The sequence below is a fragment of the Lepidochelys kempii genome, chromosome 12, assembly GCF_965140285.1.
Source record: "Lepidochelys kempii isolate rLepKem1 chromosome 12, rLepKem1.hap1, whole genome shotgun sequence".
Classification (NCBI taxonomy): Eukaryota; Metazoa; Chordata; order Testudines; family Cheloniidae; genus Lepidochelys; species Lepidochelys kempii.
Window position 1 is genome coordinate 23322800 of NC_136391.1, and position 25587 is coordinate 23348386.

Sequence of the window (25587 nt, forward strand, 5' to 3'; positions counted from 1 at the left end):
AGTGCTCCATTCTGACCGCTCTGGACAGCACTCTCAACTCAGATGCACTGGCCAGGTAGACAGGAAAAGAACCACAAACTTTTGAATCTCATTTCCTGTTTGGCCAGCGTGGCAAGCTGCAGGTGACCATGCAGAGCTCATCAGCACAGGTGACCATGATGGAGTCCCAGAATCGCAAAAGAGCTCCAGCATGGACCGAACGGGAGGTACGGGATCTGATCGCTGTTTGGGGAGAGGAATCCGTGCTATCAGAACTCCGTTCCAGTTTTCGAAATGCCAAAACCTTTGTGAAAATCTCCCAGGGCATGAAGGACAGAGGCCATAACAGGGACCCGAAGCAGTGCCGCGTGAAACTGAAGGAGCTGAGGCAAGCCTACCAGAAAACCAGAGAGGCGAACAGCCGCTCTGGGTCAGAGCCCCAAACATGCCGCTTCTATGATGAGCTGCATGCCATTTTAGGGGGTTCAGCCACCACTACCCCAGCCGTGTTGTTTGACTCCTTCAATGGAGATGGAGGCAATACAGAAGCAGGTTTTGGGGACAAAGAAGATGAGGAGGAGGAGGAGGTTGTAGATAGCTCACAGCAAGCAAGCGGAGAAACTGGTTTTCCCGACAGCCAGGAACTGTTTCTCACCCTAGACCTGGAGCCAGTACCCCCCGAACCCACCCAAGGCTGCCTCATGGACCCAGCAGGTGGAGAAGGGACCTCTGGTGAGTGTACCTTTTAAAATACTATACATGGTTTAAAAGCAAGCATGTGAAAGGATTACTTTGCCCTGGCATTTGCGGTTCTCCTAGATGTAGTCCTAAAGCCTTTGCAAAAGGTTTCTGGGGAGGGCAGCCTTATTTCGTCCTTCATGGTAGGACACTTTATCACTCCAGGCCAGTAACACATACTCGGGAATCACTGTAGAACAAAGCATTGCAGTGTATGTTTGCTGGCATTCAACCAAAATCCGTTCTTTATCTCTCTGTGTTATCCTCAGGAGAGTGAGATATAATTCATGGTCACCTGGTTGAAATAGGGTGCTTTTCTTCAGGGACACTCAGTATAGCCCATTCCTGCTGGGCTGTTTGCCTGTGGCTGAACAGAAATGTTCGCCGCTGTTAGCCACAGGGAGGGGGGAAGGTTGAGGGGGTAGTCACGCGGTGGGAGGAGGCAAAATGCGACCTTGTAACGAAAGCACATGTGCTATGTATGTAATGTTAACAGCAAGGTTTACCCTGAAAGAGTGTAGCGACTGTTTTATAAAATGTGTCTTTTTAAATACCGCTGTCCCTTTTTTTTTCTCCACCAGCTGCATGTGTTTCAATGATCACAGGATCTTCTCCTTCCCAGAGGCTAGTGAAGCTTAGAAAGAAAAAAAAATGCACTCGCGATGAAATGTTCTCCGAGCTCATGCTGTCCTCCCACACTGACAGAGCACAGACGAATGCGTGGAGGCAAATAATGTCAGAGTGCAGGAAAGCACAAAATGACCAGGAGGAGAGGTGGAGGGCTGAAGAGAGTAAGTGGCGGGCTGAAGAGAGTAAGTGGCGGGCTGAAGACAGGGCTGAAGCTCAAATGTGGCGGCAGCGTGATGAGAGGAGGCAGGATTCAATGCTGAGGCTGCTGCAGGACCAAACCAGAATGCTCCAGTGTATGGTTGAGCTGCAGCAAAGGCAGCTGGAGCACAGACTGCCACTGCTGCCCCTCTGTAACCAACCGCCCTCCTCCCCAAGTTCCATAGCCTCCACACCCAGACGCCCAAGAACGCGGTGGGAGGGCCTCCGGCCAACCAGCCACTCCACCACAGAGGATTGCCCAAAAAAAAGAAGGCTGTCATTCAATAAATTTTAAAGTTGTAAACTTTTAAAGTGCTGTGCTTAAAGTGCTGTGTGGCATTTTCCTTCCCTCCTCCACCACCCCTCCTGGGATACCTTGGTAGTCATCTCCCTATTTGTGTGATGAATGAATAACGAATGCATGACTGTGAAGCAGCAATGACTTTATTGCCTCTGCAAGCGGTGATTAAAGGGAGGAGGGGAGGGTGGTTAGCTTACAGGGAAGTAGAGTGAACCAAGGGGCGGAGGGTTTCATCAAGGAGAAACAAACAGAACTTTCACAGCGTAGCCTGGCCAGTCATGAAACTGGTTTTCAAAGCTTCTCTGATGCGTACCGCGCCCTCCTGTGCTCTTCTAACCGCCCTGGTGTCTGGCTGCGCGTAACCAGCAGCTAGGCGATTTGCCTCAGCCTCCCACCCCGCCATAAACGTCTCCCCCTTACTCTCACAGATATTGTGGAGCACACAGCAAGCAGTAATAACAGTGGGAATATTGGTTTCGCTGAGGTCTAAGCGAGTCAGTAAACTGCGCCAGCGCGCCTTTAAACGTCCAAATGCACATTCTACCACCATTCTGCACTTGCTCAGCCTGTAGTTGAACAGCTCCTGACCACTGTCCAGGCTGCCTGTGTACGGCTTCATGAGCCATGGCATTAAGGGGTAGGCTGGGTCCCCAAGGATACATATAGGCATTTCAACATCCCCAACAGTTATTTTCTGGTCTGGGAATAAAGTCCCTTCCTGCAGCTTTTGAAACAGACCAGAGTTCCTGAAGATGCGAGCGTCATGCACCTTTCCCGGCCATCCCACGTTGATGTTGGTGAAACGTCCCTTGTGATCCACCAGAGCTTGCAGCACTATTGAAAAGTACCCCTTGCGGTTTATGTACTCGGCGGCTTGGTGCTCCGGTGCCAAGATAGGGATATGGGTTCCGTCTATAGCCCCACCACAGTTAGGGAATCCCATTGCAGCAAAGCCATCCACTATGACCTGCACATTTCCCAGGGTCACTACCCTTGATATCAGCAGATCTTTGATTGCGTGAGCTACTTGCATCACAGCAGCCCCCACAGTAGATTTGCCCACTCCAAATTGATTCCCAACTGACCGGTAGCTGTCTGGCGTTGCAAGCTTCCACAGGGCTATCGCCACTCGCTTCTCAACTGTGAGGGCTGCTCTCATCCTGGTATTCATGCGCTTCAGGGCAGGGGAAAGCAAGTCACAAAGTTCCATGAAAGTGCCCTTACGCATGCGAAAGTTTCGCAGCCACTGGGAATCGTCCCAGACCTGCAACACTATGCGGTCCCACCAGTCTGTGCTTGTTTCCCGAGCCCAGAATCGGCGTTCCACAGCATGAACCTGCCCCATTAGCACCATGATGCATGCATTGGCAGGGCCCATGCTTTCAGAGAAATCTGTGTCCATGTCCTGATCACTCACGGGACCGCGCTGACGTCGCCTCCTCGCCCGGTATCGCGTTGCCATGTTCTGGTGCTGCATATACTGCTGGATAATGCGTGTGGTGGTTGATGTGCTCCTAATTGCCAAAATGAGCTCAGCAGCCTCCATGCTTGCCTTGGTATGGCGTCCGCACAGAAAAAAGGTGCGGAACGATTGTCTGCCGTTGCTCTGACGGAGGGAGGGGCGACTGACGACACGGCTTACAGGGTTGGCTTCAGGGAGCTAATATCAACAAAGGGTGTGCCTGTACATCAAGAAGTATTTCAGGCAGGACTGCACGGAGGGTTCCAATAAGAAATGGTGCACCAAAGTTATCGTTGTTATTGGAACAAGGAGGTTAGCCTGGCCTCTGATTGATACATGGCTAGATTAACCTCGCTGCGCCTTCTCTGTGACTGACTGCAGTGTGATCTAGACAGGGGAGGAGGAAAATGAGTACAAAAGAAATCTGGTCTATTTCTTGTTCTGACCCACTCCATCTATCCTTTACATCTTTGGCTGGCAGCAGACGGTGCAGAAGGACTGCATGCCATCCACATCTCATGGCTGCTTGGCAGAAGATGGTACAGTACGACTGCTAGCAATCCTCATCTCTTGCCTGCCTGGCAGAAGATGGTACAGTACGACTGCTAGCAGTCCGTATCGCCTGCCCGCTCACCATAAGACGGTTCAATAGGACTGCAGGACTAAAGAGAATGACCTGGTCAAGTCACTCCAAATTTAGTCCCTGCGCCCATGTCTGCCCAGGCGCTCCCAGCCGACGTGGCCAGGAGCACCTCGGACACGACGAGGACGACTACCAATCGTATTGCACCATCTGCTGCCAGAAGGCAATGGGTTGCTGCTACTGTGCAGCAAAGCCGTACCGCGTCTGCCAGCACCCAGGAGACATAGGGTGACGGTTACCTGAGCTGGCTCCATGCTTGCCGTGGTATGGCGTCTGCACAGGTAACTCAGGAAAAAAGGCGCGAAATGATTGTCTGCCCTTGCTTTCACGGGGGGAGGGAGGGTGGGAACGGGGGCCTGACGATATGTACCCAGAACCACCCGCGACAATGTTTTAGCCCCATCAGGCATTGGGATATCAACCCAGAATTCCAATGGGCAGCGGAGACTGCAGGAACTGTGGGATAGCTACCCACAGTGCAACGCTCCGGAAGTCGACGCTTGCCTCGGTACTGTGGAAGCGCTCCGCCGAGTTAATGCACTTAATGCACTTAGAGCATTTTCTGTGGGGACACACACACTCGAATATATAAAACCGATTTCAAAAAAACCGACTTCTATAAATTCGACCTAATTTCGTAGTGTAGACATACCCTAACTGTAGTTTGTAACCTATCATTTAAATCAGCTTCTGTACCAAATGACTGGAGGATAGCTAATTTGGACACCAATTTTTAAAAAGGGCTCCAAAGGTGATCCTGGCAATTACAGGCCAGTAAGCCTGACTTCAGTACCAGGCACACTGGTTGAAACTATAGTAAAGAACAAAATTGTCAGACACAAAGATGAACATAATTTGTTGGGGAAGAGTCAACATGGTTTTTGTAAAGGGAAATCATGCCTCACCAATCTACTAGAATTCTTTGAGGGGGTCAACAAGCATGTGGACAAGGGGGATCCAGTGGATATAGTATACTTAGATTTTCAGAAAGCCTTTGACAAGGTCCCTCACCAAAGGCTCTTAAGCAAAGTAAGCTGTCATGGGATAAGAGGGAAGGTCCTCTCATGGATTGGTAACTGGTTAAAAGATAGGAAACAACAGGTAGGAATAAATGGTCAGTTTTCAGAATGGAGAGAGGTAAATAGTGATGTCCCCGAGGGGGTCTGTACTGGGATCAGTCTTATTCAACATATTCATAAATGATATGGAAAAAGGTGTAAACGGTGAGGCGGCAAAATTTGCAGATGATACAAAACTACTCAAGATAGTTAAGTCCCAGGCAGACTGAGAAGAACTACAAAAGGATCTCACAAAACTGGGTCACTGGGCAACAAAATGGAAGATGAAATTCAATGTTGATAAATGCAAAGTAATGCACATTGGAAAACATAATCCCATAAAGTACATATAAAATGATGGGGTCTAAATTAGCTGTTACTACTCAAGAAAAGGATCTTGGAGTCATTGTGAAATTTTTCTCTGAAAACATCCACTCAATGTGCAGCAGCAGTCAAAAAAGTGAACAGAATGTTGGGAATCATTAAGAAAGGGATAGATAAAAAGACAGAAAATATCATATTGACTCTATATAAATCCATGGTACACCCACATCTTGAATGCTGCGTATGGATGTGGTTGCCCCATCTCGAAAAAGATATATCAGAATTGGACAAGGTTCAGAAAAGGGCAACAAAAATTATTAGGAGTATGGAATGGCTTCCAAATGAGGTGTGATTAATAAGACTGGGACTTTCCAGCTTGGAAAAGAGACAACTAAGGGGGGATATGATAGCGGTCTATAAAATCATGACTAGTGTGGAGAAAGTAAATAAGGAAGTGTTGTTTACTCCTTTCCATAACACAAGAACTAGGGGTCACCAAATGAAATTAATAGGCAGCAGGTTTAAAACAAACAAAAGGAAGTTTTTTTTAACATAATGCACAGTCAACATGTGGAACTCCTTGCCAGAGGATATTGTGAAGGCCAAGACTATAACAGGATTCAAAAAAGAACTAGATAAATTCATTGAGGATAGGTCCATCAATGGCTATTAGCCAGGAGTGCAGGGATGATGTCCCTAGCCTCTGTTTGCCAGAAGCTGGGAATGGGCAATAGGGGATGGATCACTTGATGATTACCTGTTCTGTTCATTCCCTCTGGAGCACCTACCATTGGCCTCTGTCAGAAGACAGGATACTGGGCTTGATGGACCTTTGGTCTGACCCAGTATGGTGATTCTTATGTAGAATTCGAGGAGGCCCAAAATTATTAGGGACTTTTGAAAATCTTCGCCATCACCAGCTTTCTTAATACCTAATAGGAAGGCAAATGCTGTTCTGAGAGTAGTGGTATAATCTAGGACTCTTCAACTCTTTGCTTACCTCGCCATTCTGACCCAGGTCTAGATCTGTGGCAGAAACTTGAAGAACAAATGTCCCAATATCAGCTCCCTCTATTACTGAGGCTTCATATATTGACGAAGTAAAGAAAGGGACATTGTCATTGACATCTAAAATATTCAAAAAGAAGAGTTAATTATTTATAATTAAATGTATGTGAGACTCATACAACTTTTAATAAGTCTTTTGGCTAATGTACGATAGTGTGACTGTTACCATGTTACATACCTGTTACATTGACATGGACAGTAGTGAATGCTGCCAGAGGCACTGCAGCGACATTCTGGGCCCGAACCTTCAGCACAAAGCTCTTTGTTGTTTCATAATCTAATGGCTCAGCTACTAGGATTGAAGCAGAACCATCCTCTCTGTTCGGAGTCAGATAGAAACGAAGTGGCATGTTGGTCTCTGGAACAAGTCCATCTTCTAAATTATAGGTCACACGAGGGTCACCCAGGGGAGAAGTTGCTTTAATTGTCTGTGCAGTTGAAAATGTTCAAATAATCAGTTTTGTAGGGACAGAATTTTTTTAATACAAGTTATTTATGTGCAGCCTCCTCCCCAAATTCTTCAAAACTCTGTAAAAATCTAATCTTGTTCAATATATCTCTGTATTATCAGTCAGGTCAATTTCAATCAAAGATTACCACTCACCACATATTATGCTATACATATAGGGTGACCAGATAGCAAGTGTAAAAAATCAGGGCAGGAGTGAGGGGTAATAAGTGCCTGTATAAGACAAAGCCCTATACAATGGGAACATCTCATCACTTTTCATATATAACATATTTTACAATTATTTGACGAAGTTGTGTTAGTTTCTGGTTCTGTTCAACCAAACAGAATGAGACTGTCAATGTAAGAATATATATTGACAATCCTATTAATAAAATCACAAAATTAAAAAAAAAGAGCAATTAAGAAAGTCATGATGAGACAGAATCTCATATTTAAATAAACATTTAAATAGGAGTTTTTATTTACTAATACTAAGATAAGTTCTGTTCTCACATCTGTCCAAATCTATGGAAGTCACGTGGAGGTTGCATAGATATAAATAAAAGAAAAAGGAGTACATGTGGCACCTTAGAGACTAACAAATTTATTAATAAGTACTCCTTTTCTTTTTGCGAATACAGATTAACACGGCTGCTACTCTGAAACCTGTCATAGATATAAATGAGAGCAAGGACTGGTCCATTATTTTAAACATTCTCAGAAATGAAAGTGACAGCAGATCAGTAGACATTTCACTCTTTAGGATTATAAAAACTATTAACAATTTTTAACCAAAGATGCATTTCCTGGTATTGCACAATCTATAAAAACAACTTACCACAATGGATGTATCTCGTGTGGTATTCTCTGGAATGACAACTTCATAACTGTCTCTTTCCCACAGTGGGGGCTGATTTTTTGCACTGGTAATTGTTACAGCTAGCTCAACCTTACTGCTCCTGTTTCCTCCATCTGTGGCAATAATCTCTTGAGTTGTAAATGATCTCTGAGTGAAAAAAATATGTTATTTCATTACTGGGTTTTCTGATCAGAGTTTGAGTTTGTTTCGGGTGACCAGATAGCAACTATGAAAAAACGGGATGGGGTGGGGGGTAATAGGCGCCTATATAAGAAAAAGTCCCCAAAAATGGGACTGTCCCTATGAAAACGGGACATCCGTTCACCCTAAGTTTGCTAATTATTTCCCCTTCAAAAATGTAAGCCTTAGAAATCTTAGTACGACAGTATAAGACTCATTGAACAATGAGCCTTTTTAAAAAATTGTTTCTTTGCAGAAAACACCATACAAGTACACGGTATCCACACAGTACCTGTATAGTTAATGCACTGTAGCATGTGTGTACATGCACAAAACTGTACATACTGAGTATATACTTTTATACACACACACACGTTTCTGTGAATGTAAATATTTGCAAAGCTATTATCAACATCTTTTCACATCTACAACCCACCAGACATCACGCTGAGGCATAATGGACCAGTTTGGTTCCCCATTTCTTTCATCTTCCACTGATGCACAGTAAGAGTCCTCTTTTGACATAACCACAGCAGCAATAGCTCTATGCTTATCAGAACTCATTCATTTAAGAGAAAGGCCATATCCTCTGCTGTTGTAAATCAATGTAGCTATGCTGATTTACATCCTGTGAGGACCTGGTCCTCTGGAGTCTTCATCAAACCACTACTTTCCCCCTTCTTTGAGTTCTGCTGTGACTATAATCTATACACCTGAGCTACTTAACCCGGAAAGTAAAAATTCGTTTCTAGCCCTTATAACTATTTTAGTTACTTTCAAGAAAGACTAAAGATGTCAGACTATTATAACAATTTACATTTTAAAAAATAAAACAAACAATTTGAGGCAGAAGTCCTACTGATAGTTACTACTGAGCAGGACATAATTGTCATCTTGCTAGGCATATTAGCACAGAACTATGTGAATTGAATAGATAGTCAAAACATCTAAGGAAAAACTATGGCTTCTCTAACACAGGTATGCTTTGCAACACAGGAGCCCTTCCCCATTGGCTGCAGATATTGGGGAGTGCAAGGGGGTCCATTTGCCCAGCTGTCAGCAATAATGGCTCCAGAAGGGGCATCTCTAAGTGAGGTGATGTTAGAACCAAGATACTGAACTGCCCATATGCCACCAGATCAGCAATACCACTCAGGTGCTGCACCGTCTCCCCACTGCCCAGAGCATTACTGCCTCAGAAGAGGGATAATTTGGCCCACAGACTGCATAGAAAGAAAGAAAGAAAGAAAGAAAGAAAGAAAGAAAGAAAGAAAGAAAGAAAGAAAGAAAGAAAGAAAGAAAGAAAGGATACGACTGTTCGTACAATCGTTGGGTAGTATTATATCTTGACAGTCCTGTCAAGAAAGTAGAGTCAAATGGCAGCAATGACTTAATTAATCTAATAATCCCCCACTGTACATTAGAAAAAGATCAACCATGTAATTCCAAGTTGTGCTGTACAATTTGATACATTCAAAACACAATTCATTTCTTCCCCAAAAAGAAGTTTAAACATTATCAAGAAGAGGTTCTCCTTTAATGTGCATTTCACAGTGATGTAAACTCAGCTCCCACTCAGCCATGGGACCCAGATGCAAGGAGGTAGGAAAGTTCTGCTGCTTGCCCCAGCTAATTGCTTGGCATGTTTCATAAGCATGTGTCCTAAAAAAATCTCTGGCGTTCCTGTGAGGCACACCTAGCCCATGCAGCTCTACTATTGAGACCTGTGGGGCACTCGGAAACAATAAGAAAATAAAAATAAATGAAATGTACCAGCATCCAAACTCTGTGTGTCAGTCTCACAACAGTTAAATTTAAAAGAAATAGCCAATATTTTCAAAGTTGGGCATCTAAACCCTCTTCTTTTTTTTTTTACTTTGACAGGAGTTAGGGCTTTTTATTTAGGTGCTTAAACATGGGTTAAAGTACCAAATTTTAGGCATCCAGGTTTGAAAATTTTGTTCACAGTGCTTTCATCTTCCAGATGGAATATCCATGAGAGACAACTGAGTATATACCGCAGAGTGTATAAGGCACATTACAGTAGGGAGTTCACAATAGCAACAAAAGAAGTTCAGACCCCTTGCATGAGTGAGCAAAGAAGAGGAAAGGCACAGGCGCCTCTCTCACAAATTTGTAGCTCTGTATAGAACGCAGGTACAATTTTATTCTTACTGTTCTCTAAATTAGGAGGGTCAGGGTGGAGGTGTGGACATAGCCTTGACCCTGTCCATTCCCTCCAGGCTGCAGAGCTAGCCAGGCTCACAGGGAAGTGCGCACTGTACCTGAGGTATGGGTTGGTTGACATACACCCATCCTGTACTAGGATTCACTTGGAAATATGCTGGTTCTTCATTTGCTATGGAGAACGTTATCGCAGCATTTGAACCATAATCATCATCATGGGCTGCAACACGAAGAAAACTAGTCCCAATTTTTGTGTCTTCTCTCAGGAAATCTGGCAGAAGGAAAGCAGATTTGAAACTAACCCTTAACTCAGTGGAGCAATATGAGCAGTTCTTTAAGAAACATTAAAAAATACTAAAGGAAAAACAAATGAGAGTTACACTTTATCCACTTTGTAGCTATACCATAGGAATCAAATTGGGTGTTCTGAAGAGCTGCTATTGATTGTGGGGAAATCAAATTATCAAATTTGATAATGGGGAGAAACAACAATTAAGTACATGGAATTGTTAACTAATTGTTTATCATGCGACTAGTTTAGAGAACATCAAATCAAAACATGGGAAGTATTGATGATTGCTATTCATGAGATTAGACTTAGGGGAACAATTAGTAAACTACTTAACTGTTGTTTCTCTCAGTTATCAACTTTGATAATTTGGTTTGTTTTCTTTTAATAATTTTAAAAATACATGGCACTGAGAACCCCCCTCCTTCCCCACAAAAGGAAGAGCTGGGGATCACATTTTAACTTGTGCTACCAAAGATGTCTGGAACTCTATTCTTCTGAGAAACTCAGTTGATTTTCTTTAAAACCTTCCTACACTTTTTTTTATTGTGATTGAATACATATTATGTATGAATGAATGATACTGTACATATATTTAAATGGTATCGTAATTGGCTGTATGAAACCAGAAAAAAATTATGGACTAAATTTTCAAAGTGGCCTCCTAAATTTGCAAATAAAAACTGCATTTGAATTGTCAATCAGGCAGAAAGACAATTAACTCAAAAGGGTGTGAAACCCTGTGAGCACAAAAGGATCTGCCAAATTTAAAATCCGTGAAAATCCTGAGTTAAGTCTGAAACCTATTGTGTCTTTATTTTCCAGCATAAACAGGACTCCAGTCTTTCAGGAAAGTACCACATAATTCCTATTAATCTTAATGAGAGTTATTTTTTCTAGTTGGCGAGAAAAGACCCCAATAATATAGTACTGTGGGTAAAATCAAACACTGTTTGAAAAACCTGCAACACTTAGCAAAGTGGTGGATCAGAGATATGGTTTCAGACATACCTCCAAATGTCTTTGCTTTGTGAATTTAATGCAGTATTTAATATCTAATAATTATACAATGCTTAAATCTGATAGACTGAAGCATTATCTTATAATTATGGCTTTAGATTATTTTTAAAATATGCATTATTTATTCACTAGACCACAACATTATGATCTATTGATTCAATACACTAAAACATAAGCAATATTTGGAGATCTTCTCCAAAGGTTCATAGAATTTTCTTTATGGCACTGACAATTATGCATGCAAATTACATAGATTTTTGACTCTATATTTTGTAAATTTTCATGCCAATCTGCAGTATGTATCTTATGCTAAAATGGATATGCATTTTTTTAAAAAGTTATTGAAAATGCTCCTGCACATATACAGTAGCCAGTTTTCAAACTGACAATATCTTTAATCACTAATTAGCTGCAAAATGTCTTTTTCCCAAAAAATTGTTATTTTTTTTTAACAACATCATGAACAAATTAATGAACAAATTAATAGGAACCATGAACAAAATGAACAACAACAACAAAAATTAAAAACCCTAAGGAAACTTAAATGGATGAAACTCAAATGGTAAAAATGAAGCATGCTACCAAAACCAAAACATGTTAACTGGAAAACAACATCAAGTAATAGTAAGGTCTGACCTTGCAATGTAATATGCACATTATTAACTTTACAGACCTGAGTAGTCTATAGACGCTTGGACTACACAGCTGAGTTACTGATACATGTATGCGTTTGCAGGATTTTGCCACATGACAATACTCAGGAAGGACTCTGGGTCAAGATTGTGTCTGATGCCACCACGTGCACTGTATAATGTTAAACGCACCAGTCTGACTGTAGTTGCACAGTAATTTTGCCAATAATACACAAGAGTAGGTGTAGGAAGGGTGAGGGAAACCAAAACAAAAATCTTAGACATCAGGTAAGCTCACGCTCAGGGTACTGAAACTCTATCCAATGACTCTCAATTACATTCATAGCGGGTGTTTTCAAATCTAGGATCATTGTCATTTTGGTCCAGGATGACAACATTCATCTGACAGATTCCAATGAGAGGTTCTGCAGCCTGGTCTGTTGCTGTCACAGTAATAGGATATTCCCTTTGGTTTTCTCGATCAAATCTCTGAAGAGTTGTCAGGACCCCTGAAAACAGATTAAAGAGTTTTAATACTATGTATTTCACTAAAGACTTTTTTTTTTCTTTGAAGCCATTTGGAACTCTTTTTTGTTTTTGACTGTCAAGTGGAAGAAAAGAACATTTTGAGCTACAACGTAATGGGCTAAAAATTCATCAGTGAATTGGTGTAAATTGCATGATGAATTACACACCCCAATCCTGCAAAGTCTTAAGAACTTCAGTAGCACGACTCATTTACCTAAGTTTGCACACCTAAGTCTTCGTGAGATCGGGGCCCTAATTTAGAAAAATGCATGTAACCACCAAGACAATTCTGAATGGGAGGAACTTATATTAATAGGTTGTGCAAAAGGAATCCAATATTTAAGTCTTTGCAGAATCTGTCACGTTTTGTATGTTTTGCACCACTGGAATCCCAACCTGGATTTACATGCGGGAAAATGTGAATTTGCTAAGTATGTTTTCTGCTACAAAATACTGAAAATTGGGGGGGAGGTGGTGTTTCTAGAAGTTCTTTGTTCTTTGAAAGAGACTTTTGAAACTGTCCTTTGGATATGTCATTCATATTTTATAAATTGATTTTCACATAATGCACATTAAAAAAAATTAAAATCTATTTACTAATTAAAAATAAACATATCACACTGAAGAAGTACTTCTATACTTCAAAGATAACATAAATTCCAGTTAAGTTCAGAAGAGTTATCGAATTAAAAGCAGAGAAAGATTTGTTCACACTATATTTATATTTTATTTCAATATAACAAATGGCTTGAGTCTCATGTTACTCAAACCAGTATCACACTGTGTAACTGACTTCAGCAGAGTTACTCTTGATTTACACAAGTGTAAATAAGATCAGACTGTAGGCCAAAAGGTTCTGTGATTTGTTTTACCTGTATCAGGATGAATACTGAATGCTGGTAAGGCACCATCTCTACGCATCATGCCATATTTCACTCTACCATTGGCTCCTTCATCAGCATCAGTTGCCTCAACCTGCAGTACAAATGTTCCCGAAGGCTGGTTCTCCAACACAGAAGCATGTTCCCGATAATATTGACACTAGGGAAAATACTCAAACATTTCACATGCCGTTTTACTTAAATTAATATAAATAAACTATTCAGACGTTCTGAGATATGTACATTTATTGTTCCTGAATATATCTTGAATAATCCATAACTTCACTTTTTACTTTGTGATTTTTAAGCTGTATGGAGATGCTTAGTGGTCCTATTTCTTGCAAGCAAGCAAAATATTTACACAAAGTTGTTGCTGTCACATATGCTTCTAATTTTAAGTGTCTTTTTCTCTGATAATTAATGCCTTATATAGAATGTGCACCCTGCTGCAATTTAAATGCAATGCAGTGTCAATTTTTTTTTTAAAAAAAAGCTTTCAATACAAGATTGCTTTGCCAAGAATAGGTGAAGACTAACTGCACCTGATCCTTAATGAGTAGCTCACAATGCAAAATATGCAATGGTGTCCACCCATATATCTGGGTGCAGTACCAGGCTCATAATGTTTTAGCAAAGAAAACTTTAAAGTTAATCAGCATTGCTGAAAAAGCAATGTCAATTTATACTGCAGTCTCTCATAGGAACAAAACGTCTACATTAAATTCTTTATATTCAGTATTTAATAGAGATATTAAAGGATGTAACAATAGATATAACACATGAATACTGTAATAAAATAAAATAAAAACGTAAATACTCAATTAAAAATACAGTTTAACATAAAATCTTTTCAATCTCTGTCCTTCAACATAAATCTGGACTCAAATTCCCAATCAATTAAGGAAGAAGTCTGCATACATTATAGAAGCATATTTGATTATTATAGCAAGTCTACTGTATATAAAGATATTATCTATCTGAGCTGGGGATACGGCTTGTGGCATATAAACAACTATTAATTTGACATACATGACAATTTTTGTTTAGTAAAAGGTTAGGAGTTGTGCCTACACAACTCCTCACATATGACATACTGAACCCACTAAACCTTATCCTCTGAAGTTATAACACACATGACCTAATGTATTTACCTTCTGAAATATAGGTTTGTTATTGTTGACATCATCAATTCCCACGATGACCAGTGCTGTACTAGTGAGAGAGTGAGGCCCACCAGAGGCATTATCATCAGTAGCTGTGACATTAAGGATGTACTCTGTCCCCTGAAGCTTAGGAAGTGGGCCCAAGCGAAGTCGGATTAATCCTGGAAGATCAGTAACAATAGATTTTGTTTGTCTTTCTTGTTTTTCACCAATTGATAATTATTATCCCCCCACCACTAGCACTAACCACCACTTATGACTGATTTACACAAAAAGTAACTAAAGGTCTGATTTTAGTTAAACAGGTGTAACTACATGTACACACATTCTTAATCTAATTTAATATCATTCATGCGAGTGGCTTGATCCAAACCCACTGATATCAACAGAAAGTCTCGCATTGACTTAAATGGATTTGGACCACCAGGGGTGCAAGTAGGGGTGAGGTTATACTGATTTACCTAAATCCATTTCTAAATTGTAATTTTAAACTTTAAACTGTAATTGCAAGTCTCCTAACTCTGGCTACAGGGATAGTGACGTTTTTTTCCCCTAGAGTGAAATTATTTCTGCCAGTGAAACCCAGAAGTCTGAGCCAGCTTCCAAATTCAAACCCCCCACTTAATAACAGAATAACCTAGAGCTGTGTCTAAGGCTGGCTGCAAATACCCACAGGCTAGGTCTGTCTTAGTTTTGCAATCAGGTAACAGTACTGTACCTTAGGGCAAAACCTAAACTCACTTCCAGCCCAGGTAACTAGGCCAGGCACTGGGTAGATATGAAGTGGGAAGAAGAATCCTGACCCCAAAAGACCACAGAGAATCTGTGGAGCCACTCCTTGGAGGCTACTCCAGTAGAATATCTGGAATAGCCTCTGTAGGCCTTTATGCACCCCTCACAAACAAGGCAGGGAGAACCAGAGGAGCTGCCCCCCATACTCTGACACACAGATACCCTATTATACAGTGAGATTTCTGGGGCTGCACTGTACTCTGTGGAGGCTAAGGCAGGATTTGTCCATATGGGGATAATACAACTTATTACTATACATGTAATACTATGTATGCTAATTTCTATATCATAATACTGTTTATTTTCATATGGATTTATTTCAATGAATGTAGTTATTGTGTATTTACTGCATTCTCACGTTAAACACCACCAAAATGGCCGGCTCCTCCCTACATCCCCCCAGTGGCATCACCTATCAGGCAGGACACAAAGGGACTGCCAGAGTAAGAGATGTGAAGGGTCCATTATATAAGCACATCAGACTGCAGCCATCTGAGAAAGTACAGTGAGCAGCTGCCACTCTTTTGCACCAACATCCATCAATCATGTCTATTATTTATCTGGCATGATAGAAATTGTCACAGGATCAGTGTCACTCACTTTGCTTGCAAATGTCTTGTCTTTGCTTCAGCATTTATTTTCGACACATAGCTCAGCTTCACCTTGGCACTTCTGTGACAAAAGGGTATGACTATTTCTTTGACATTCTCTTATATTAAATCGCTGTAGGTTAGTGCATAAATCTTTTTAATTTCATCAAACTAACCAAAACCAAAATATATTACTGAAGAAAGCTGTCGCACCTAGATTAACTTCCAGAGACAACAGAAAACTAATCTGGAAGCATTCACTACACAGTCTCACACATGTACCGACTGGGCCTGAGGTGCTAAGGGACAGATTATTAAAGATATTTAGGCACGTAAAGATGCAGATAGTCACTGGGATTTTCAGAAACACCTGACTGAAATCAAGTGCTTTTGAAAATCCCACTAGATACCTCTGCATCTTTAGGCGCCTAAATACCTTTAAATTCTGTCCCTAAGAGCCTGCAACTCCCATCTGAAGTTGGGATGGGTTCAGTCCCCAGATTTGCAGCAGTTTCCTGCAGCATGTTAAATGGCATATATTTTTGGAACATTTCTGTTAAGTTTGAAATATGTTCAGAACTGTAACATTAATATTGCAAAAACACTATTTGCATTGAAATTAAAAACTTTCATGCTAAGTGAAACCCTATGACAGTGAAATGAACCCATAGAAAGAGCTATTATAGCTTTCTTCCCTGTGCTCAGCAGCCAGAGCTCACAGTTTGCAAAGACTCAGGGTCACATTCTGACAGCAGTTAAATCAGGTTTAATTAGGGCTGTCAAACGATTAAAAATTAACTGCGATTAATCACACTGTTGAAGAATAATAGAATACTATTTATTTAAATATTTTTGGATGTTTTCTCATTTTCAAATATATTGATTTCAATTACCACACAGAATATAAAGTGTACAGTGCTCATTTTATATTATTATTTTTATTACAAATATTTGCATAGTAAAAATCAAAATAAATAGTATTTTTCAATTCACCTAATGCAAATAATGTAGTGCAATCTCTTTATCGTGAAAGTTGAACTTACAAATGTAGAATTATGTACAAAAAACTTACTGCACTCAAAAATAAAACAATGTAAAACTTCAGAGCCTACAAGTCCACTCAGTCCTACTTCTTGTTCAGCCAAATCGCTCAGACAAACAAGTTTGTTTACATTTGCAGGAGATAATGCTGCCTGCTTCTTGCTTACAATGTCATCTGAAAGTGAGAACAGGCATTCGAATGGCACTGTTGTAGCCAGCGTCACAAGATATTTACGTGCCAGACGTGCTAAAGATTCATATGTCCCTTCATGCTTCAACCACCATTCCAGAGGACATGCATCCATGCCAATGAAGGGTTTATGCACATTGGTTTCTACATGCAATTTTGGTTACTTGACAGAGCCACTAATTCAGGACAGGATAGCCTGTGGCACTTGGAATCACCACCTGTGGAGCATCTGCTCTGGGAAGGCAATCTCGTATTAGACAATGCTTAGACATGGGGCATGCAGCAGAAGCTTCAAGATAAAGAATGAAAGCCCTAGGAGGCATTACAACCCCCTCAGTACATGCAGGGAGACAACAGCAAAGGAAAGCAGGCAGCCAAGGTACCACACCCATAGCAAGAAGCATTTGTTGTGGGAGACAGCCTGAGCAGGTAAAGGAGAAGTGCCATGTACTAGGAGAGCATTGCAAGGAATGGGGCGAGATGAACCATTTTAGCAAGGCATGCAGGAGCACAGGAAGTCTCAGAAGGATTCAATCAGATTTGTACAAGAGGGGAATGGCATACCAGACAGTGGTGATGACACCATGACTCTCTTCTTGAGTCTGAAAGCATATTAGGTTCAGGAAAGCAACAAGGGACAATAGCAACTTCCGCGCATGCATCGGTTGTAAAAGGGAAATGCCATGTGCGGGGCTTCCTACAGTGTGATTCCTCAGGGTGAACTGGACTCGAACACACCCCTTACAAAGAGCAAATACAATTTAATAATGTACAGTAAGAGTATAACGCAGCCTGTAGGAAAATGTGACTTAGTAACTATCCCAAAATATAAGAGATGGTACCCACTGACGTTTGTGGTGATGGCATGTAAGCACATACAAGGGAATACAGCCATGGATCTGATAAGCCATGGATCTGATCAGGGTACAGCATCAGAATTTTACAGCTGCAGCGCAAGAAGCAAAAGGAGTCTCATGGACAACAGAGACCATTTCAGAAGCATATGGGGATGTTTTCAAAGGTGACACGTGCCTCAAAGGAAAGCTGCAACTGGAAGTAGGCCCCAGAGTGGAATCTGTGCTTACCACAAAGGAAAATTCCAGTGGCACTATGTAATCCAGTATACAAGGAGCTCAAAAGTTGGCAGAGCAGGGGTATATCAGCTTCTGTAGAGGCCAATATAGCCTGGGTAAGCAGCATAGGGGTGATAAAGAAGCCAAGAGGCAAACTGTACATCAGCATAGACCCAAAGCCACTGAACCAGGCAAGTAAAGATGTTACTATCCATTGCCAACAATTGATGACATCTTGATAGAACTCTCCAAAGCCAGAATCTTTACAATCTGTAATCTTTGTAGTTTTGGCACATAAGCTTGGATAAACAGTCAAGAATGATGATAATCTTTGCAACCCAACTTGGTTGGTACAGATGGCTGTGCATGCGAATGCACATAAGCTTATCACCAGAGATGTTCCAGAGAAATTTCACCTAAGTGCTGAACGCATTGCCTGGGATGAAAATAATTGCAGAACAGATCTTCATTGTAGGCAAAGGGAGCAATGATACAGAAATTGAATGAGACCATGACAGAAAACTACAAGCTTTTCTTCAGTGATGTAGAGACAAGAACATAAGACTCAACCCAGAAAAAAATGTGACTCAAACAGTGTGAGATGACATACACTGGACATCTGCTCACAGGAGAGGGACTAAAAGCAGAATCCAACAAGATCAAGGCAGTCAGAGCTATGCCAGCTCCAGTGGATGTGAAACGGATATGGCACTTTATTGGAATGACAAATTTTCTGTCCAAGTTCTATCCATACCTGGCTGCAGAAGAAGAACCCATACATCAGCTCACAATGCAGGATGTTGACTAATGCTCAGAGGTACCCAATAGTAAACATTTGACGTGCTGAAACAAATGATAACAGATGCCCCTGTCCTGAAGTACCACCAGCCAGAAGAAACATTGACACTCCAGTGTAATACCTCTGAGAAAGAACTGGGTATAGTTTTTTGCAGGAGCAGCCAACAGAGCCCTGTCAGAGGACATGTCCAATTAGAAAAAGGGACATGTCCAATTAGAAAAAGAACTTCTGGCTATTGTATTTGGAGTCCAGCAATTCCATTAGTACATCTATGGCAACTCAATAATAGTGCAATCAGACCACACTCCCCTAGAGACAATCATAGCAAAGCCTCTTCTTAGTGCTCCAGAGAGATTGCAGCACATGTTGATTCAACTTCAGCACTACCAGACAGAGATCAGATACTGTTCAGAATGACTACTTAGTGGACATCGAGGCATATATACCCAGCATCAGTGAGTTGGGAGAGGGGAATTAGGACACTAAAACCATTAACATGCTGCACTATCTCCCCAGTTTCAACAGCAGAGCTGATAGATATCAAAGAGGCTACAGAAAAGGACATCCAACCACAGGCAGTCAAGACTGCGATACTAACAGGGAGGCCAGAAGACAAAAGCCAAGTACCAGTTGGAGCAGAACAACATTTTCAGATTGAAGATGAGATGAGTGTGCAGGGTGGAATTATATTTCAAGGGCAGAGAGCTATTGTCCCTTCCTCATTATGTAATGATGTCATACAAAAAATACACATCTCACACCTGGGCATTGACAGCTGTCTTAAGCAGGCCCAAGAGTGTGTTTACTGGCCGGGAACATATACACAACTACACTTCTTGATAGTAAGGCATGACACCTGCTTGTCATATGAGAGCTGTCCACCCAATCATGGGGAAAGCGGGGAGCAGACTTATTCACCTTCAATGAAAAGCGATACTTGATTACTATAGACTGCTATTCAAATTTTTGGGAGGTCAATGCCTTTCCTGATACAAAAAATAAGGTGGTGATTGGCAAACTGAAGGCCCGCTTTGTGAGATATGGCATTCTGGACACAGACCCCCAATTCTGGACACAGACCCCACAGACCCCTGACAACAGACCCCAATTTGCCTCAGAAAAATTCAAGGATTTTGCAAGCAAATGGGAGTTGAAGCACCACACCTCCTCCCCAGCCAAGGTGGAATCAGCTATGAAAACAGCTAAGAGACTGTTACACAAGACTATGCCTTGTGATTCAGATCCTCAGCATTCTGGTACACAGGAATACCCCAACACAGGGGTACCAAAACAGTCCAGCACAGGCAATGATGGGGAGAAGGACAAAACTCCGCTACCAGTCAGGGCCGCCCAGAGGATTCAGGGGGTCTTCAGCAGCTCGGGTCCTTCCGCTCTGGGTCTTCGGGGCACTTCGCCGAAGACATGGAGCGGAAGAACCCCCGCCGCCAAATTGCCGCCGAAGACCCGGAGCAGAAGAAGCAGTGGTGGGTCTTCGGGGGTGGGTCCTTCACTCCAGGTATGTTCGGCAGCACTGAAGGACCCGCCGCCAAAGTGCCGCCAAAAATTATCCTGGGGAACCCTGAAAACTCTCCTGGGGGCCCCTGAAAACTCTCATGGGGGCCCCTGTGGGCCCAGGGCAAATTGCCCCACTTGCCCACCTCTCTGGGCAGCCCTGGTACCAGTGAAAGGAGACCTGTTCCAGCCTGAAGTATAGAGATAACATTGAGAGGAGATGGCCAACAATCAGAAAAAGCAGCACTAGAGTACAACAGGTCAGCTAAGAACCTACCAGCCCTGGAGACAGGCATTCCTGTGGGGATCCACCCACTAGAGAGACACCAGAAGGAATGGGCTAAAGGATCTGCAAGGGGTGCAGTGGGATTCACATCATATGAGGTGACTTCAGAAGAGAGACAAGTGACAGACTCAAGGAGCTCAAGCTATTTAGCTTAACAAAGAGAAGGTTAAGGGGTGACTTGATAACAGTCTATAAATACCTACACAGGGAACAAATATTTAATAATGAGCTCTTCAATCTAGCAGAGAAAGGTAAAACACAATCCAATGACCAGAAGTTGAAGATAGATAAATTCAGACTGGAAATAAGGCATACATTTTTAACAGTGAGAGTAATTACCCAGTGGAACAATTTATCACAGGTGGTTGTGGATTCTTCACCACTGACAATTTTTAAATCAAGATTGGATGTTCTTCTAAAAGAAGTAGGAATTATTTTGAGGGAGTTCTATGGCCTGTGCTGTATGATCACAATTTTCCCTTCTGGCCTTAGAATCTATACATTCAAAGGAACAGGAAGCACTTATGAGCCAGCAGCCCAGAGAGAGCCTACAGAGATACAGCGGTTATCACAGAACAGAGAGACGGAAAACCACCGGAAAGGAGGAGACTGCAAAGACAGATAGTTTGCCAGACTTGGAGTCAGTGAGACAGAGATAGGTCACTCCTGGTATGGTGACATGTTGAGGAGACCTAACTATTTGGAAGACTATGAAACCATCTGAATCTGTGGTAAAGAGGAGACTTCAACTCAGATATGTGTTAGCAACCTCTGTCCGAAAGAACATGTGTGGGGCTCTGGGCACAAGCTACGTTTTTAATGTTTATATAAAATTTTTATAAAACAGGGAAGATGAATCATGATCAGTGGAAATGGAGTCAGAGGGCCCAGGTTTCCTGCAGTGACTTATATCAAGGGAAAACCAGGAAAACAGGGAATGCGAGGAGCTGGACTAGAAGCAATGCAGCCACATGGACAGAGCAGTGAACAGGGTTTAATAAAGTTCTACTTGTTCAATTTAACCTTCATTCAGCTTCATTCTTTGCTAATAAAACATGTCTGCTGGCTCTCTTCAAGAGGTGAATTTCACCTAAGGGAGCACAAGGACTACCACACTGTGTCTGGTCCCTCACTGGATGCACAAGTGGCAAGGAGACTCCTTGTGCCCTTTTCTTCTCTGGTTATAAACAAGCTCTAAGTGAATGGACAGTGTCAGTACAAGGAGGACTTAAGGCTATGTTAGCATTATAAGTACTGGATATGGTACTATTCAGTTCAATAAAATGCTGTCCTCAATAATGCAAAACCACGGACCCTGCAGTCCTTATTCAGTCCTTCATTTGGCCCATTCCAACAAGTCAACAAGATTTTTGCCTATTTCAGGACTGCACGATGAGGTCTTAACATGGACAGTATGCATCTATACCAGCATATGCTAAATCAGACAGTATAGTGCAATATCTTTGCACATCACAGTATACAGGTTATACTTTCTGACATCATTTTGTCTTTTTGACAAGAATGTTAGCGACCAAGAAAACAGCCACTCATATATTCAATATCAGATGAAAACAGTGCACATGGCACAAAGCTCTTCATGGCAATTCAAATCCCACACCGATTTTTGGAATATAATTTTTAGGAACATAAGTCATTCATTTCCTAGATAGCATGTTTTCCAGTTCCTTGGCTGAATGCTTTGGTAACTATGGAACTGAGACACAGCATATGTTTGCAGACAATGCAGTGAACAAACAGCCAGGCATGTTATAAAGTTGTTAGGAAAATGATATACATTAAACCCAAGTTAAGGAAGGAAGGATGGATTGTAAAGGTAGAAGAGTTAGATTATTTTTTACCGCATACTCTTATTGGTATTGTAGCAGCTCAACAAAAACAGGATATCCCACCAAATAATTTTTACAGTTGCTAGCTATTAGAGACTGAATTCAACGTGCTGGTGTTTGAAAATAAACTGAAAACTTTCAATATTGCAGACAGAATAGCAATGGCAAATTTATCGTTACCTTTCTGAGGGTCAATAACAAAGTTTCCCTTTTGATTCCCTGCTACAATGTCATAAGTCACACCATCACCATCAGGGTCTATAGCACTGACTGCAGCAATCAACGTATTTGGGCCTGCATCTTCAGAAACAAAACTCCTGTAGCTGTTAAAAAGAATTGTAGTGAGAAATTACAACATATGATGAAAAAGTCAAATTAAAATATATGTACAACTGAATGTATGTTTTAGAGCAGCATTTATTGACTGTTTAAATGTAATGTAGAGGTTTATAGTTTAATGAATAATGCAATTAAGCTGATGAGATATTCTACCTTGTTAACCAGTGAAACAATAAAAGTTGGACATCAAATCAATCAATCAACAGACTCTTTCTGCTTTTCCCTTCAGTGGATTTCCCTTGCAAACTTCTAGGAAAAAGAAAGTTTACCTTCAACAAGGATTTGAGTGAAATGTGGGTTTCACCATTTTATCTACACACACACAGAACAAATGGAGAATGGACATATGAATGTCAGGTTATAATGTACCACACATTATACATGGGACCAGGGTACAGGGGTCATCATCATAGTTTATCACTCCAAAACCACAACCAAGACCTGGTGTCATCACTTATCTCAAACAGCTCCTCGGGAGTGCAAGATGTTGACAGAGGGAACTGTACCAGGCTGTGTCCAAGTGTTTGTCTAGGCTCTCCACATTCACATTTGGGGTCATCCCTCAACTTCCACTTGGTGAAATTATCACCAGTTTTTCCCATCCGAGCTCTCACTCAGTTTAGAGTACACTAGGATTTTTGTTCAAAATACAAAAAACAAAAAGAAAAGAAAAAACCAACAACCCATCCCAAACCGCTAAACTATGAGTAAACGAAAAGCAGTAGCTCCACCACTCTTGGAAAGGATATCCTGTCCTGCTATCTGCCCACACAGCCAGCTCTGATCAACCCTGGCTATCTCTGACCCACCCTCCACCTTTCAGACAATTAGTACTCACGGAAGCTCCAGCATGCAGTAAGGATTATGGTATCCATTAGGATTCTGGCCAGCACTTGTGCAGGGCAGGAAGGGGGGAGCAGGGATAGGAATAGTCTCCAAGGGATAGGAATAGTCTTCCCTGTAATAATGTGAGTTCTCACTTCTAGTTGATACATTTTCTCCCACTAACATAAAGTATGTTACAAATGTAAGTTATCTAGCATGTGTAGAGTAAAGAATTCTTTCAGATGGAGCAGTGATTGGAACCTATACAGACATAGTACTTGTTCACTTTGAGACTGATGATGAAGTCCTGCAAAACTTCCCAATAAGAATTTTTAGGAAATAAAATATTTTTTTATAAAATTTACAAGCTTGAACTTTTTGCACTACAGATTAATGACTCATTCTTGTTCCTGCTTATATTAATGGAAATTTTGTCAGCAGCTTATCTCATGAGATTTCTGACATATTGGGATACATCCAGAAAAAAGACTTCTTCTAGTTTTGGATCTGACCCAAAACCAGGACTCCTGAAGAGCATTTGGATACAGGAATTCAAATATTAAAAATAAAAACTCAGGGAGGGAGATGTTGGATATGAGGCACCATTTCAGGTTGATCTCCATTTTAAAAAAATCTAATTTTGTTGCTACCATTTGAAGTAGCTATCCTACAAAGAATGATGACTCACAGGACCAAATTCTGTAGGAATGTCTAAGGATGTATAAGTTGGACTCAGACCCCATTAGTCTTACTTCCTCTGATTTGCCAACGTGTGAGTGAATGTAAAAGATTCTGTGTTGGTATGATTTATATGGTGAGGAGCTGGAAGAAGATATAAGGAAGGGGAAGCTTACTTTAGCATACATGCTTTTATATGCTACTCTTCATTTCTTTTCTTGCTTCACTTGTCTCTTCTGGACATGATGTGTGAATTACACCAGCTTAGATTTACTACCAAATTCAGAGGTGATAAGTAAGGGTGAGTATAGTCTAAGTGTGTTTAAGTGAGCAAGTCTAAATTTAAATCAACCTATGGAATTCTAAACTGGTAGGACATATATGCTGAAAGAACCAGAAGAAGGTTCAAGACTAACTCGGACTATTCAGATTCATCAATGAAGAATGTTTCCCACAATCTTTTGAAATCATCTCTAAATTCTGTGGTTAGGAACCAAACTTAAGGACTCATTTTACTGGGAGTATGAAATTTATGAGCTAAATCCTTGTGTAGTGTAAATCAGCGCAAGTCCACTCATTTCAATGAAGCTATGCCTATTTAAACCAGGTAAAGGGCTGGCCCTCTGAGCATGTCTCAGTTCCTGTGATAACTTAGGGATGTCAAGATGTAACAAGATAAGAACAATATTTTCATAGTTTTAAAAACGTCTTATATATTTACATTGTTTGAGAAAACTCGGGTGCTTCATCATTCATGTTTGAAACGTGGATTCTAACAGTTGCTGTCCCAGTCTTTGGCTCTTCTCCTTTATCTACAGCCATAATTATAAATTCATAAAGATGGCTGGGCTGCTCATAGTCCAACTGTGTTGCTGGGAAGATAGTACCATGTGAAGAAATGCTAAAATCTGGACTCAAAGTGTAATATAATATTTCAGCGTTTTCTTCTGAATCACAGTCGCTGGCTGTCACTATTAAAACAGAAGAAAAAGACAACTCCTAGATTAAGGTCTAAGGATTAAAA

The 25587-nt window shown here is 41.3% G+C and overlaps 1 protein-coding gene across 1 annotated transcript in view; it reads right to left on the minus strand.

Moving 5' to 3' along the window:
* Positions 1–25587, minus strand: part of LOC140896277 (neural-cadherin) — a 71627-nt gene that overhangs the window by 39424 nt on the left and 6616 nt on the right. Inside the window, exons 5-13 of the mRNA XM_073307833.2 lie at positions 25285–25534; positions 22902–23044; positions 14580–14752; positions 13420–13588; positions 12358–12528; positions 10177–10349; positions 7691–7858; positions 6580–6829; positions 6334–6461 (exon numbers count right to left, since the gene is read on the minus strand). Coding sequence (XP_073163934.2) covers positions 6334–6461; positions 6580–6829; positions 7691–7858; positions 10177–10349; positions 12358–12528; positions 13420–13588; positions 14580–14752; positions 22902–23044; positions 25285–25534 — 1625 coding nt within the window. The remainder of the gene's footprint in view (positions 1–6333; positions 6462–6579; positions 6830–7690; positions 7859–10176; positions 10350–12357; positions 12529–13419; positions 13589–14579; positions 14753–22901; positions 23045–25284; positions 25535–25587) is intronic.